Source organism: Rhinolophus ferrumequinum, chromosome X (genome assembly GCF_004115265.2).
Source record: "Rhinolophus ferrumequinum isolate MPI-CBG mRhiFer1 chromosome X, mRhiFer1_v1.p, whole genome shotgun sequence".
NCBI classification, from domain to species: Eukaryota; Metazoa; Chordata; class Mammalia; order Chiroptera; family Rhinolophidae; genus Rhinolophus; species Rhinolophus ferrumequinum.
Genome location: NC_046284.1, coordinates 61,223,460 through 61,241,406, shown reverse-complemented (window position 1 = coordinate 61,241,406; position 17,947 = coordinate 61,223,460). Strand labels below are relative to the sequence as shown.

The 17,947-nt window shown below is 36.5% G+C and overlaps 1 protein-coding gene across 1 annotated transcript; it reads left to right on the top strand.

Moving 5' to 3' along the window:
* Positions 1-367: 367 nt before the first annotated feature.
* Positions 368-5,320, top strand: LOC117012241 (60S ribosomal protein L22-like 1). The gene is made up of 2 exons (XM_033088302.1): positions 368-482; positions 4,860-5,320. Exons 1-2 carry the CDS (start codon positions 368-370, stop codon positions 5,231-5,233), a joined length of 489 nt encoding a protein of 162 aa, XP_032944193.1. The 3' UTR covers positions 5,234-5,320.
* The last annotated feature ends 12,627 nt before the right edge of the window (positions 5,321-17,947 follow it).

The window sequence follows — 17,947 nt, the reverse complement described above, 5'->3', positions numbered from 1 at the left end:
CATACATATATATATATATATATATATATATATATATATATATATATATATATTCAAATAATTTTCAGAAATAAAAGAATACTGGAATCTGCTTTTTTAAAAAAAAAATCTCAGAAAATAGAACCCGAATGGTCAATTCCAAAATGTATACTACTAAACTATTAGAATTTAATGTTTAGAGAATGATCCAAGATGGTGGAGTAGATAAACACTGTGCCTGTGTCCTTCCGTGAACACACGAAAATTACAACTAAATTATAGAACAATCAACCTGGAGAACATCTGAAGTCTGGCTTAACAGAAGTTTATAACTAAGAATATAAAGAAAAAGCCACATCAAGACTGGTAGGAGGAGTGGAGATGCGAAATGGGCCCAAACCTCAATTTGGCAGATGAAAATTGGGAGGAATGTCTCAGCCACAGAGATTGCCCCCAGAAGAGCGAAGGACCCCAGGCCCCTACACCAGGCTCTCCAGCCAGGAGTACTGGGATGGGAAGAAAAGCCCCCACAACATCTGGCTGTGAAAAACAATGGAGATTCTGACTCTCTGGGTGAGAAGGAAGGCAATGGGAAACCCAGACGTCCTCTTAAAGGGACCACGCACAGACTCACTTGCTCACAGGCACTCACCCCGGGCTCCCGCGGAGGGACGGTGACTTGGGGGGCGTCAGAGACATATGGTAACAGTCTGAGGTGTGTGGCTTCGAGGTGTGAGCTGGAAGATAGTCGCCATTTTTCCTGTGTGAGGTCCCCCTCCCAAGCAGCCAACAGGTGGGCACCATATTTCCTATGTTGATTCAGCCCCCTCCACTTACAGCCAGATCTGAATCTGATTGGTCTGGTGAGCTCCAAAGCTCTGACCTGCTGACTCACTGAAATCTTGCCTCACCCAACTCTGTACCACAGGAGGGTTTAATGTTTGCTGAACCTTATCGGAGCTGGCAGGTAGCAGCAGATGGCAGCAGGTCCCTGGGTGTCCTGGCTTTTTGTGGAGTTACCCCAGGCCCCGGTACGGCCTGATACTTGTGGCAGCCATCCTCAGTTTGTAGTGTGGCCTGTCCCACATGCCATCAAGTCCAGTACAGACAGTGACCGAACATGGATCACTTTGTAACTCCTACCAGGTTCTCCCCAGCCAGTCATAGCAGAGGGTGACCTGGGTCTGCACCCAAGCCCCTCCTAAGTGCTCCCTGATCCAACACACTTGGAGGTGGGCTTCAAACCACAGCAGAGCACTGCACAATTAGCCCCACAAGTGGCACACCCAAAGTGCAATCTCAATAGGCACCGGAGCCCTCTGTGGTGAATTCCACTGCATGTGATAAGTCCCCCAGCATAGCAGGCTGTAAGCTGTGGATATGGCCAAATCCCACAGCCAATGAGCCTGAGAGTCATTCCTACCTACTTATGTGTCAGTAGCAATCAAGACTCAACTATAACAGGAGGGCACACACAACCCACACAAGAGATACTCCTGAAGCACCTGGCTCAGGTGACCAGGGAGACTGTGCCTCAGTGCCCCACAGGACACCTACTACATAAAACACCCAGCCAAGCCTGGGAAATGTAAAACAAACATAGAGAGGAAGCCAAAATGAGTAAACAAAGAAATATAGCCCAAATGAAAGAGAAAACTCCAGAAAAAGAACTAAATGAAATGGACACAAGCAATCTACCAGACAGAGTTCAAAACACTGGTTATAAGGATGATCAAAGAACTTAGCGAGAACTTCAACAAAGAGACAGCAAGCATTAAAAAAGGACATAGAAACCATTAAAAAAGAACTAGTCAGAAGTGAAGAATACAATAACTTAAATGAAAAATGCACTAGAAGGAATCACCAGCAGAGTAGATGAAGCAGAAGATCGAATCAACAATTTGAAAGACAATTGGAACACCAAAAGGAAAAAAAGAATAAAAAAAATAATGAGGATCATTTAAGAGACCTCTGGGACAACATCAAGTATACCAACATTCGTATCATAGGAGTACCAGAAGGAGAAGAGAGAAAGCAAGGGATTGAGAAACTATTTGAAGAAATAATGACTGAAAACTTTCAATGTCAATGAATTAAATGCTTTGATCAAAAACAGAGTGGCTGAATTCATGAAAACACAAAACCCTTACACATGCTGCCTACAAAAGATACATTTCAAATTCTGAGATACACACAGACTGAAAGTAAAGGAATGGAAAAAGATATTCCATGAAAATGGAAATGAAAATAAAAAGTTGGGGTAGCAATACTTATAACCAGACAAAATAGACTGTAAAACAAAGGTTATTACAAGAGACAAAAAAGGACCCAGTAATCTCACTTCTGGGTAATTATCCAAAGAAACCCAAAATGCTTCTTTGAGGGGACAGGTGCATCCATATGTTCATTGCAGCATAGTTTACAATGGCCAAGATGTGGAGGCAGCCTGGGTGTCTGTTGGTGGATTAATGGATAAAGAGGAGGTGGTACATCTATACAATGGAATATTGCTCAGCCATGGAAGGGAATGGGTTCTTGCCAACTGTGGTGGCATAAATGGACCTGGAGGGTATTGTGCTGAGTGAAGTATGTCAGACAGAGAAAGACAGATGCAATGTGATTTCACTTATATGTGGAATCTAAAGAACAAAATAAACAAACAAAACAGAAACAAACTCATAGATATAGAGAACATTTTGATGGTTGCCAGATGGGAGGAGGGGTGGGCGGAGGTGGTGGCTGAAAACGGTGAAGGGATTAAGGAATACAAATTGGTTGTTACAAAAATAGTCATGGGGATGTAAAGTAAAGCATAGAGAATATAGTCAATAATATGGTAATCACTATGTTTAGTGCCAGGTGAGTACTGGACTAATCAGGGGGATCACTTCTTAAATTATATAAATGTCTAACCACTATGCTGTGTATCTGAAATTAATATAAAATAGTATTGAATGTCAACTGTAATTGAAATAATTAAAAAGGGGGGAAAAGGTTAAGGGGAATAAGAAGTCCAAATTTCCAGGTATAAAACAAATAAGTCATGGGGATGTAACGTACAGCATAGGGAATATAGTCAATAATGTGGTAGCGTAGTACGGTGTCAGATGGTTGTTGGACAGCTGGTCAGATGGTTGCATGGTGATCACTTCTTTATGTATATAAATGTTGAACAACTATGGTGTGCACCTGAAAGTGATATAATATTGTATGTTAGCTATATTTTTAATAAAAATCTTTAAAAAAACAACAAAAAAATTAATGATTAATAATTTATTTTAGACTCCAAGAAAATCATTTACAGAAGAAAATGATGTTGGCATCAGATTGATATATAGTCATACACAAAGAAAGATAATGGTGGAACATCGTCAAGAAACACACACAAAAAATAAGCCAAATATTTTAATCCTACTGCACTGTCAAGTATGATATCTATAGAAAACAGTTTTAAATATATAACAACTCAGGGTATACTGTATTTATAAGCTCTTCTTGAGGAACCTACTGAAAGACTATTGTGGTTGAATTATATCTCCCCAGAAAATATGTGAAATTCAAAGCCCCAGTACCTGTGAATGTGACCTTATTTGAAAATAAGGTCATTGGAAATGTAATCAAGTTATGAAGAAGTCATATTAAATTAGGGTGGTCCATAACCCAATATTACTGGTGTCCTTATTATAAGAGGAGAATAGACACAGGCACAGAGAGGGGAGAATGCCATGTGAAAATGGAGGCAGATATTGGAGAAATGTGTCTACAAGCCAAGCCATACCAAGAATTGCTGGCAACACCAGAAGCTAGGAGAGAAGCATGGAACAGATTCTCGCTCAGGAGCTTCACAAGGAACCAATTCTACAGACACCTTGAATTTGGATTTTTAGCCTCCAGAGCTGTGATAAAATAAATTTTGGTTGTTTTTAAGCCACTTAGTTTGCAGTACTTTGTTATGGCACCAATTGGAAATTAATACAACTCTATTCATGAAACCAAGAAATGACCGGGGAAACTTCAGCAGAGAGACTTATGAGTGAAGAGTGCAGATATGAATGTGTAGATAAGTGTGAGAATAGTGTAAGTTACATGTTCTGACACAGCAGAAATAATGCACTGAAACAATGGACGGATAAAGAATGGAGAAAGGAAAACGAAGTTCACTGATTTTTTTTCCTATGTAGTAGATGGAAATCAAAAGCTATAAGTTAAAGCTGACAAGCCAAAGGGTCAAAGGCATTATAAAAATTAAATTTATACAGGTTACTTCTAGAAAAAAAATAGTCCTTTGTAAATACAGAAGAAATATTTTAAAAAAGAAAGAAACAAGACAGCATAATGAAAAAAAAAGCATAGCAACACATAATGCACATATAACAAAATAATATAACTTTGTTGAAATCAACTGTGTTAGTCAAATCAGTAAATGTAAATTGGCTTAATTCACCTATTAAAAGCATTTTCAGATCGGTTTACAAAGGAAAATAATGCAACTCTGTCTGTATAAGAAACCCACTTAGCAAAGTAATTCAGAGAAGCTAACAATAAAGGGATGGCAAAGGTATCCTAGGCAATGAGAAAGCAATAGTTATAGTCTTGATAGCAGGGCAAATAGAATTCAGGCCAAAATCCATTAAATACAGTAACCACTTTTGGAGAGGAGGTACTATAGGAAATGCCAGGAGAAACAGAGACACACTTACAACAGAAACCTTTAAAACACCTATATCAGGCTCTTTCTTTCTGATAGCTCAGCCTGCTTTCAAGATGGCACCGGCGGAGGGATCTCTGAGGCGCAGGGCTGCCGAGACAGCCCTGTCCTGAAAGTTCCAGAGAACTTTAGAACTGAGTTGGGGAAGAAGTTTCTTCATTACCTCATGAAGGAATTATTTTGAAGCAGAAAGTCAAGAAGCCTAAGAGGTCAGTCTGGAAGTTTGGTTTGGACCTTACTCATTCAGTGGAAGATGGTATTTTTGATTCCGGAAATTTTGAACAGTTTCTACGGGAGAAGGTTAAAGTCAATGGAAAAACTGGAAATCTTGGGAATGTTGTTCACATTGAAGGCTGCAAGAATAAAATCACAGTTGTTTCCGAGAAACAGTTCTCAAAAAGATATTTGAAGTATCTTACCAAGAAATACCTTAAGAAGAACAGTCTTCGTGATTGGCTTCGTGTGGTTGCATCTGACAAGGAGACTTACGAACTTCGTTACTTCCAGATTAGTCAAGATGAAGATGGATCCGAGTCTGAGGACTAGGTGAAGCCACCCATTGTAGGGCTTTGCTTACTACTCAAACAAATGAAAAGAAACATCCAGAAATGGACTTTTAGTTTATCAGTGAATTAAAAAAACGTACTCTGTGTGTAAAAACAAAACAAAACAAACAAACAAAAAAAACCTATATCAGGTCAGTAATTTCTGAGACAGTGCTGCATATAAAACAATTTCAAACTCTCAGTTATTTTCACTATTTTTTTCTTGCTTACAGGTCTGCATTGGCTAAGGGTATGCTACCACAGGTTGTGGGTTGGTTTGACAGGTATAGGTAGAGCCAGTTACATAATTTGTAGAGCTCAGTGCAAAATGAAACTGCAAGACTCCTGGTTCAAAAACCAGGGGGAAAAGTGCCATTAAAGGTAAGAAAATATAAACCTTTTTAAAGCTATTTTACTACTTATAAAATGCAATACAATTAACATTGATACATGAGTAACAACATAATCTTACAAATTGCAAAAAGTATTTTACTATCATAATTGTATCTATACTATACATAATGAGGCTTCACTAGTTTTATATATTTATTAATCATCGGATATTTTTTGGTCATCATTCTGCAAATATATTTATTAGATCATCAAACTGCATACTTTCAGAAAATTCAATTCAATTAATATAATTGACAGGAACATCTGTTGCTTTTCGCAAATGCAAGACTGCAAATAAATTTTGATTCATTGTTTTATTTTGAGACGTACTTTTCTGCTGCAGCAACTGATACTGGCCTTGTTAGGAATATTTCATAGGCTGTGAAAACACCACGATAGACTTCTGAACAATCTTGTCAAAATACAAATTTTGGTGTATGTAGAGCCTATGATTTTTGCACAACTATTTTTCTAAAAATAATTAACTCTACATACATACCAGTAATGTGTAAATCTGAATTTAAATTTAAATGTAAATTCATGCAATGGAATTTTAGAGTTTCCTCTGACTTTTCCTGTAGCTTCTTGAGTTTGTACACAAAAGTAAAAGTGGTTTCATGGTTTGCATATAGTTCAAACTATTTGTTTATACATTCTATTGCTATGTTTTCAATTACAAGGAAAACATAATTTTAAAATTATCTTCTTCATTAATAACTGGTTTATTCTAAGCTTCATGTAAAAATAATGTACTTTCCATCTTATGCAATGATCTTTAAATTTAATTTCAATTTCTAAGCATGTGGATATTTGCTTTGCAATGTTGCAGCAGTTTTCAAAACCAGGGATTATACATTCATTGATGAATTCTAATAACTGTCTGATATGCTTTATTACTATGTCCACGTGTACGCTTTTGTAATAATTTTCTGACAAAGTTTACTGCCTGTACGCTGGTAGTTCCTGTTCCAGCACTCAGGCTGGAGAGTTAATATCCTACAGATGCCCCGGGGGCCAGCTCCCACAATGGACAAGCAGCCAGCCTCCTAACATAGGTGGGTGATGCCCCCGTGCAAAAGCTCACCTCTCTCCCATAGCTGCTGCAACTGCTGCTGCTTCTGCTGCTATTGCACCCGTCGCCACCACTAATCTGGGACCAGATCCTAGCCTGGCTACTCCTTTCAGATTCCTGCAATCATGTCCGCACCAGAGGCCACGCCACCTTCTTGGTATGCACACTGCCTATCGTGCCTGTGGGCCTACACCCTGGCATGGGCACACTGCTGCCCAGCCCAGGGTATCTCCTACGATCATATGCATGTTCCACTACCCAATTAGATTTCACTTTCAAAACATAAGTTCAAAAATAAAATTGTTATCGTTTTTAAAATAACGACAGCGGAATATTGCAAGGTAATACACCCATGAAGCCTGTGCTGGCTGCAGATTGGATTCAGATCTGCTCCATTTTTCATTTGGAGCTTAGGCTAACGTGACAATAACTACCTGGAATGCATGCTTCTCGTGGCAGATCACAGGAGTGAAAAACAGCAAGCCAAACCATGAAAGCATGTTTAAAAGTTCTGCTGATGTCACATGGATAAACATTCCACTGGCCAAAACAAGTCACTTGGCCAAACCCAGTATCAATGAGGTGGGGAAATATACTCCACTCACAGTAGGAGGAAATATACTCCACTCACAGGTACGGCATGGCTATGAGGAAATAGTGTGAACGCTTAATCCTATTATAGTGTAGTGAGAAACTGTGATTAATAATCCAATGTGATCATAAAGCCGCTCCTAGCTAAAAAAGGTTAATAGACCAAAAAAAAAAAACGGACTAATATAGGAGATTCAAATGACATAATCAATAATATAGATTATAGCTACATGTCAACATTTATGCTCCAATAATTGAGAATAGACTTCTTGAGCATACATGGGACAATCAAAAAAATTGACAATACATAAATTCATAAAGGAAAACCTCAATAAGTTCTATAAAACAGAGATAATATAAAAAATTTCTATGACCATATTTCAAAAAACTAGAAATTAGTTTAAAAAAAAGAAGAGGAAAAAAAAAACAAATTAAAAAAACCCAACAACTTAAAATTTCCCTTTGAACTAGAAATTTACAGTTTGTATTAAATAACTCTCAGGTAAAGGAAAACAATAAGTTCTACTAGGTTCAATTTTAGTTAGTTGTATTTTCTTTTTTTTAAATAAATTTATTGAGATCACATAGGTTAGTAAAATTACATAGGTTTAACGTGTATATTTCTATAATACATCATGTATATATCACATTGTGTGCTCACCACCCAGAGTCAGTTCTCCTTCCATCACCATATATTTGATTCCCTTTACCCTCATCTACCACCCTCCTTCCCCTTCACCCTCTGGTAACCACTAAACTATTGTCTGTGTCTATGAGTTTTGTTTCTTCATTTGTTTGTCTTGTTCTTTTGCTGTTTTCAGTTTTATACTCCACATATCAGTGAAATCATATGGTTCTCGACTTTTTCTGTCTGACTTATTTCGCTTAGCATTACAATCTCAAGATCCATCCATGTTGTCACAAATGGCACTATTTCATCTGTTCTTATGGCAGAATAGTATTCCATTGTGTATATGTACCACAATTTCTCTATCCAATCATCTATTGAAGGACACTTCAGTTGTTTCCATGTCTTGGCCACTGTAAATAAAGCTGCAATGAACATTAGAGCACATATATCTTTACCGATAAATGTTTTCAGATTTTTGGGGAAGATACCCAGGAGAGGGCTTTGCTGGGTTATGGTAATTCTATTCTTAATTTTTTGAGGAACCTCCACACTGCCTTCCATACTTGCTGCACCAGTCTGCATTCCCACCAACAGTGTATGAGGGTTCCTTTTTCTCCACAGCCTCTCCAACACTTGTTACTGTTTGTCTTGTTGATGATAGCCAATCTGACTGGGGTGAAGTGATATCTCATTGTGGTTTTTATTTGCATTACTCTGATAATTAGTGATGTTGAGCACTGTTTCATATGTCTATTTGCCATTTGTGTGTCCTCTGTGGAGAAATTGTCTATTCAGGTCCTCTGCCCATTTTTCAATTGGGTTGTTTGTTTTTTTGTTGTTGAGTAGCATGAGTTACTTGCATATTTTGGATATTAGCCCCTTATCGGAGGCACTGTTTACAAAAGTCTTCTCCCATTTGGTTGATTGCCCCTTTATTTTGTCGATAGTTTCTTTTGTTGTGCAGAAGCTTTTAAGTTTGATATAGTCCCATTCATTTATTTTAGCTTTTACTTCCCTTGCCTTTGGAGTCAAATTCATAAAATGCTCTTTGAACCCAAGGTCAATGAGTTTACTACCTATGTTTTCTTCTATGCAGTTTATTGTTTTAGGTCTTTATGTTTAGGTCTTTGATACATTTTGAGTTAATTTTGGTACATGGTGTCAGATAGCAGTCTAGTTTCATTCTTTTGCACATGGCTTTCCAATTCTCCCAGTACCATTTATTGAAGAGGTTGTCTTTTCTCCATTTTATGTTTTTGGCTTCTTTGTCAAAAATTATCTGTGCATATTTATGTGGATTTATTTCTGGGTCCTCAATTCTATCCGGGGTCTGTGGTTCCATACAAATCCAATGATGTTTTTGTTCTATTTCTTTAAAAAATGACATAAGGATTTTAATGAGGATCGCATTGAATCTATATATTGCTTTGTGTAATGTGGCCATTTTAACTATGTTGATTCTTCCAATTAATGAACATAAAATGTCCTTCCATTTTTTTGTGTTTTGTTCAATTTCTTTTAAAAATTTCTTATAGTTTTCAGTATATAGTTCTTTCACATCCTCGGTTAAGTTTATTCCAAGGTATTTTATTCTTTTTGTTGCAATTGCAAAAGGAATTGTTTTTCTTTATTTATTTCTTTTTCTGAGATTTCATTGTTAGTATATAGGAATGCAATGGACTTTTGTAAGTTGATTTTGTAGCTGGAAACTTTACTGTATTCGTTTATTGTTTCTAATAGCTTTTTGGTGTAGTCTTTAGAGTTTTCTATGTATAGCATCATGTCATCTACAATGAGTGACAATTTAACTTCTTCATTCCCAATTTGGATGCCTTTTATTTCTTCCTCTTGCCTGATTGCCCTGATGAAGACTTCCAAACACTATGTTGAAAAGCAGAGGTGATAGGGGACAACCCTGTTGTGTGCCTGAACATAGAGCAAAGGGCTTCAGGTTTTCACCATTAATTATGACAGTAGCTGAGGGTTTGTCATATATGACCTTTATTATGTTGAGGTATTTTCCTTCTATACCCATTTTATTAAGTGTTTTAATCATAAATGGATGTTGTGTCTTGTCAAATGCTTTTTCTGCATTTATTGATATAATCATATGGCTTTTGTCCTTTATTTTGTTTCTGTGGTGTATCGTATTGATGAATGTGCGTATTTGAACCATCCTTGTGCCTCTGGGATGAACCCCATTTGGTCGTAATGTATAATCTTTTTAATGCATTGTTGCATTCGATTTGTTAGAATTTTGTTTAGGATTTTTGCATCTGTACTCATCAGAGATATTGGTCTGTAATTTTCTTTTTCTGTGTGATCCTTACCAGGTTTTGGATTCAGGGTAATGTTGGCCTCATAAATTGAGTTAGAGAGTATTGTCTCTTCTTCAATTTTTTGGAAGAGTTTGAGTGGGACAGGTATTAGATCCTCTTTGAATGTTTGGTAGAATTCACCAGTGAAGCCATCTGGTCCGAGACTTTTGCTTTTGGGAAGGTTTCAGATGAGTGACTTGATTTCCTTATTGGTGATCAGTGTATTTAGATTTTCCAGTTCTTCGTGATTCAGCCTAGGAAGGCTATGTTTCTAAGAGCATGTCCATTTCTTTTAGATTATTGAATTGGTGGCATATAGTACTTCATAATATTCTTGGATGATCCTTTGTATTTCTGTGGCATCCATGATAACTTCCCCTCCTTCATTTCTGATTTTGTTTATTTGTGTCTTTTCTCTTTTTATCTTAGTGAGTCTAGCCAAGGGTTTGTCAATTTTATTAATCTTTTCAAAGAACCAGCTCTTTGCCACATTAATTTTTTCTATTGCCTTTTTCTTCTCTATTTCATTTAGTTCTGCTCTGATTTTTATTGTTTCCTTCCTTCTGCTGATTTTCGGTTTCATTTGTTCTTTTTCTAGTTCTTTAAGGTGTAACATGAGGCTATTTATCTGGGGTTTTTGTTGTTTCTTGAGAAAGACTTGTAATGATATGAATTTCCCTCTTAAAACTGCTTTCACTGTATCCCAAAAATTTTGGTAGGATGTATTTTCACTGTCATTTGTTTCTATGTATCTTTTGATCTCTCTACTTATTTCATCTTTGACCCAATCATTCTTTAAAATATGTTGTTTAATATCAACATATTTGTGGTTTTTTCTGCTTTCATTTTGCAGTTGATATCCAATTTCATAGCTTTGTGATCAGGGAATATGCTTGGTATGATTTCAATCTTCTTAAATTTGCTGTGGCTAGTTTATGTCTATCCTTGAGAATGTTCCATGTACCCTAGAAAAGAAGATGTGGTCTGATATTCTAGGATGAAGTACTCTCTAAATGTCAATTATGTCCATTTCATCTAATGTGTCATTTAGGGCTGATATTTCTTTTTGTATTTTCTGTTTGGATGATCTATCTATAGCTGCCAATGATATATTTAAGTCCCCTATTATAATTGTGTTTTGGTCAATTTCTCCCTTTGTTCTGTTAGTAGTTACTTGGTATATTTCAGTGCTCCCTAATAGGGGGCATAAATATTGATGACTGTTTTGTCTTCTTGTTGTATAGTCCCCTTTATCATTATAAAATGTCCATCTTTGTCTCCTGTTACCTTTTTTAACCTGAAGTCTGTTTCATCTGATATCAGTATGGCTACACCTAATTTTCTCTGGATACCATTTGCTTGGAGGGTCAATTTCCACCCTTTCACTTTGCGTCTATATTTGTCCTTGTAGCTGAGATGTGTCTCTTGGACACAGCATGTGGTTGGCTTTAGTTTTGTGATCCAGTCTGCTACTCTGTGACTTTTTATTGGTGAGTTCAGTCCATTTACATTTAGTGTGAATATTGATATATGAGGCTTTCCTATCATTCTATCTTTGGCTTTCTGGTAGGACTGTGTCTCCTTGTTTCTTTGCCTTTTTGTTGCCATTATTTCAGTGCGGTGGTATTCTATGATTTTCCTCTCTGTTTCTTCTTTTATTATGTTATATAGTTCAGTTCTGCATTTTTTTGGGTGGTTACCATTAAGTTTATGTAAATAAAGTTTCATATTTAGAGTATTCCATTTTCTTCAGCATGCTTACTTTCTCCATTCCCTTATGCCAGTTCAGACCTTTCCTCTCTCGCCTTTTATGTTGGTTTTTTTTTTGTTTTTTTTTTTTTTTTGTCACAAATTATCCCTATTTATGCTGGTCCAATAGCCTCCTTCAGTATTTCTTGTTGTGCAGGTCATGTGTTAGAAAATTCCCTTAGTTTCTGTATGTCTGGGAAGGTCTTTATTCTTCCTTCATATCTGAAGGATATCTTTGCTGGATATATTATTCTTGGCTCATAATTTCTGTCTTTCAGTAGCTTGAGTACTTCAGTCCACTGCTTGCTGACTTGTAGAGTTTCTGCTGAAAAAACTGGTGATAACCTAATGGGCTTTCCTTTGTAGGTTACAATCTTCTTTTCTCTGGCTGCCTTGAGGATTCTTTCTTTATCGTTAATTTTTGACAGCTTCAATAAAATGTGCCTTGGAGAAGGCCTGTTGGGACTGAGGTAATTAGGTGTTCTATTTGCATTTTGGATTCAAGGATCCAGTTCTTTTCAGAAGTTTTGGAATTTCTCGTCAACTATTAGTTTGAATATAGTGTCTGTTCCCTTCTCCCTTTCTTCTTCTTCTGGTATGCCCATTATTCTTATATTGCACTTTCTCTTGGAGTCAGAAAGTTCTTGTAGAGATATTTCATTTCTTTTAATGTTTAAGTCTCTCTCTTCTTCCATCTGTGTCACTTCCAGATATCTATCTTCGATGTCACTGATTCTTTCCTCCATCTGGTCAGCTGTATGACTTAAGCTGGCTATTCTTTCTTCATTTCTTTTATTGAGTTCTTAATCTCCAGAAATTCTATTTGGTTCTTTATAGAAATTTAAATCTCTTTGGGAAAATGTTCTTTTTGTTGTTTGACTTTGTTTCTGAGTTCATTAATCTGCCTGTCTGTGCTTTCTTGAATCTCATTGAGTTTTTTAAGAACTTCAATCTTGAATTCTCTGTCAATTAAGTCACATATTTCCATGTCTTTAAGTTCATTTTCTGAAGACTTTTCATTTACTTTCTGTGCTGCCTTGTTACCTTGGTTATTCATGACAATTAGTGAATTATTATTTCTCTTCTTAGGCATCTACAGGACTGTGTTCTGCAACAGGTTGGTTGGAAGAGGTGTTTCTTTTTCTTTCTAGTTGTTGTTCGTTGAATGTTTTATTTTCTTTCCAACTGCAGCCTTTAATTTTCTCTCATGCTGTAGTCTTATATTTTCTTTGCACTGCTCCAGCTTCTCACACAATGGGGGGATTCCCTGGAAGGTGGGCTTCTCCTCTGTGAGCAGGTTGCCTGGGTCTCAGGGCACCGCCTCCTTTGGGGGATGTGGAAATCCTGTGAATTTCAAAGCTCTTCCCGCACCAGATTCAGGGCCTGTATGTTTCAGTGGCTCTGTTTCAGTGGCTTTGAAGGGATCTGCCAAATAGGTGGGGGTGGGGGCAGGGTGGGCTGTGAAAAGTGGCTATGAGCAATCGCTGTGACTACCAGCACAATTCGTCCTACACTCAGTGCTCCCTGCCCTTCGATGGAACTAGTTGTGCTGTGAGTTCCCCGCTGGGGCCCACACTTCTCAGAACTGCAAATGTTCTGTTCTTTTGATCTGATACTGCTACCAATCCTCTTCTAACATTGGAAGGTGGAGGTGGGGTGATCTCTGGGAGGCTGGAGAGGAGGTGGGTAGGCTCCTAGCCTAAGACTTCTGTCCTCTGCTTGGCAGTGAAGGCTTAAACTGCTCTTTTCACCCGTCTTCACTCTGTCTTTGCTCCAAGGTTTCCGCCGTGAACATTGGGTTCAGCTGTGTTATATGCTCATTCCTCAGGTGGGACTGAGGGCCATAAGCAGAGTGCTAACAGTCCTAATTCTTTCCTCTCCCGGAGCTTCAATAGCTCCAGAATGCAGGGAGCTCAGAGCTCTGAGCTCCGATCTGTGTCCTGTACCTGTACAGCCTGCATCTTCTTACTTCCCTCCCCCCCCCCTTGCCCAATTTGCCCACCTTTAGATGATTTCAGTGTGCATCTCTTAGTCTTGCCTGTCTGCTGTGCTGGGAGTTCTTTGTGGAATTATAGTTCAAATTGTGGTAAATTCCAGGGGAGGTTTCAAGAGGCTCACCTCACACTGCCATTTCTATGACATCGTCCCCCCAGTTAGTTGTATTTTCTTAAGAAAATATCCACTTCACATAGGTTTTCAAATTTATTTGTAAAGAGTTATGCAAATTGGTTTTGATTTTTAAAGTTTTCATTATTTCAATGATTACTCCCCATTATCATTTCTCATTTTGCAACAGGCAACCCCCGTATAACACGGTTGTTAGGTTCCAAAAATGCCATGTTATGCGAATCTGTGTTACACGAAACAAAGAACTAGTACAAAAAAGGGGGTGAGGTTCCAAAAATTAAAACAAAAAACAAAAAACCGTGCTATTATATTTTTATAATGCAGAGAAATTTCTTTATTAAAGCAATTTTCACCAAATGTATAACATAGTAATATGTATTAAATAATGTTTTCTTCATCATCGCTACTAAGCTTTCATTATGTTCCATGTTGTTCGGGGATTTCCCTAATTTTGAATGAGATTTTTTTTTTTGCTCTTAAAAGCTCTGATTACGCTCCGTGTTGTTTGGGGATATCTGTAATTCTTAAACTGTGTTAGAGTGAAACCGTGTTCTAGGATGCCATATTTTATGAGGGTTTTCTCCAGTTCTTGAACCAGGTTAGAGCAAAGTCGTGTTGTAGAAGTTCCATGTTATATGGGGGTTGGCTGTATTTGTATGTTTTCCCTCATTTTCTTGAGGAGTTTACCTATTAGAGTGCATATATATTTTTTAAATAGCAGTTTGATTGATATTTAGTTCTACTGTTTTTCTGTTTTCTAACTCATTAATTTCTGTTTTTATTTTATTGTTCCCTTACTGTTCCTTTCTTTTGGTTTACCTTTGTCTTTTGCTGTAGCTTTTTGAGTTATGACTAAAATTTATTGATTTTTATTCTATCATTTTTATTGATATAAGCATTTAAGGCTATAATTTCTTCTCTGGTTACATTTTAATTTTGTCCCACAGATTATTCTGTATTTTTTATTGTCAATACAAGTAACTAAAATTGAACCTAGTAGAACTTAAAAAAAAAACAAAAAACATTTAGTTCGATTTCCAGAGGTAGTAGAGAAAATAATTTTAAATACTACCTGCCCTCACCCACACAAAAAATCCACCAGGTTCAGATGAGTGGATTTACAGGAATGCCAATAAAACATCAAAGGCTAGATAATACTAATGCTACATTCATTTTCAAAAGCTTAGAAAAAGAACAACCTCCAAGTTATTTTTATGAAGCAAGTATAACATTGACCCTGAAATCAATATAGGTAGCACAAAAAATAAAAACTACAAATCTCACTTATGCATGTCAATATAGAAATTCTTAACACCACAGTAAAAAAAAAAAATTACATAACTGAGATAGATTACAGAAAATGGCCACATACTCCTTTCGTCCATGTATACACACCTCTTTGAGATGTGATTTTGGCACTCCACTGTCAAAAGGTGGAATCCACTTCTTCCCTTAAATCTGGACTTAGCCACATCACGTGCTTTTGTCTGTTAGACATTAGGAAACACAATGCAAGCAGAGGTTTTAAAAGAACTTACACACTGGGGTTTGACCACTTTGGGCCTTTTGGGAATCTTGCAACCACCATCATGTAAAACAAACAAACAAACCCAGGCTAGCCTGCTACACAGGAGAGACACATGACACATTCATTCCCATTGCCTCAACTGACAGCCAGTTCTGGCAGCCACCATCAATTACCAAATATGAAAGTGCATTTTAGACTTATCAGTATGCAGCTAACTTCCCAGCTGGCTACAGAGCCACCCAGTCACAGACTTATGTGTTATAATAAAATGGTTGTTGTCTTAAGACACTAAGTTTTAAGATGTTTCTTTTGGCAGCATAAGCTGATACAACAATCAGATGAGATTTATTTTTCAGGAATACAAGAATGGCAAAAACAAAACAAAACAAAACAAAAATACCAAAAGCAGAGCCAACAAAAAATGGCAGACTAAGAGAAGATATTTGCAACATATCATGGATGAAGGGGCTAATGTCTCTAATATATAAATACATCTTAAAATGAATTAAAAAACAAACACAAAAGGGAAAATTACACGAACAGACAGTTCAAAGGTAAATAAACACAAATGGGCTTGCACATATAAAAAAGGTACTCAACTTCACTCATAATAAAAGATGCAAAAGTTCAAAAGCATTCAATAGACCCTGCTCATGAGGCTGTGGTCAAAAACTCTCATACACTGTTGGTAGGAGTATAAAATGGTACAGACTTAAGGAGGGGAATTTGTCAACGTCTAACGAAAACAACATATGTGTATGCATTTGACTCAGTCATGATTATATTAGGAATTTGCCTTGCAGATACAGCTCTGCAACTATAAATGAAAACAAAAACACACAAGAAAAATAAAATAGAAACTAATGGCAATGGTTTTCCATGGAGGATACATGAAAACAAAGTGGAAGGAATAGGGAAAAAGGTCTCTGAATTTTTATGGAGTTTTTATGTTTGACCATGTACATGTCTGTACATGTTCAAAGATAAAATTAACTCAATAAAGATAATTTTTAGACTATAAAATTCATTAAAATAGCAGGAAGAGATTAACCTAAATATATTTCAAATTTATAACATAAAGAAAGAGAGTAAAGAAAGAATTCAAGACTCACAAAGGGAAAAAATATACCTGTTTTTCTTTTATTAAATTAAATATATTGGGGTGCCAATGGTTAGTAAAATTACACACGTTTCAAGTGTACAATTCTGTAATATATCATCTATATATCACACTATGTGCTCACCACCCAGAGTCAGTTCTCCTTCCATCACTATATATTTGACCCCCTTTACCCTACTTTTATACAACAGAGAAATGTAGGGACAACAAATGATCAAACTCATCATCACTAGTAACTAGCAAAATATAGATCGATATTTTATACTTGGTATGTACACATCACCTCTGTAGTATTCTTGCCGCAAATGTTTAACCTGAAACCAATCATGAGAAAGCAATTATAAAATTCCAAATCAAAAGACATTCTTAATACAATGGCCTAGAATCTTCAAAACAACCAAAAAATTTCAGTCAAATAAAATAAAAGAGGAAGACTGTTCTACATTAAAGGAGACTAAGCAGATTTGATAACTGCATATAATTCATGATTATTAAATGTATCCTAGATTTAACATATGAAAGCACATTTGTAAATAATATTATGGGATTATTGGAGAAATTTGAATTTAGACTATATATTAGGTAGTATTTTTTTCTCAATATCAAATGTGTTTAGTTCGATAATGGTGGTATGGCTATGTAGGAGTATGTCTTTGTTCTAAGAAGATGGAAGAATATCATGTTTGCAACTTTCAAATGATTCAACAATTATATATATTATATATATAATATGTCACATACACACATGCACAGTCACTAGATAGATAGATAGAGTCAGATGACAGAGAAAGAGACAGAGAGGCAGAGAGCTAGGCAGACAAATAAGGCAAAATTGTAAAAATACATAAATCTATATGAATTTTCATTTTATTATTCTTTCAATTTTTCTATAGTCTTGACATTTTTCAAAATAAAAATTTGGTGGGGGGAGGAGTAAATAACTTGAAGTTCTCGAAACAGGGTTTATTTTGTTAACTGGTTAGCTTTACTGTAAGTTGTTCAGGAGATCTGGCCTTTTATTCTACTGGTCCTTTCATTTTCCTTTTAATTGGTCAGTTTCCCCAGATTGTTATTCTTCAATCTTCTGCATGAGACAGAAACCTGGCTACCAGCAGTATGGAGTTAAATGGAGAAAGGAGGCTGGGCGATCTCAGTGCTCAGTATAGAGGCTTTCACTTAACCTATT

What these genes read in the sequence shown, in the direction of transcription:
- LOC117012241 (XM_033088302.1), top strand. Translation starts at nt 368, where the DNA reads ATGGGCCCAAACCTCAATTTGGCAGATGAAAATTGGGAGGAATGTCTC. An exon ending in ACCAGGCTCTCCAGCCAGGA is followed by an intron (nt 483 to 4,859) that starts GTACTGGGATGG and finishes TACCTCATGAAG; the next exon opens with GAATTATTTTGAAGCAGAAA.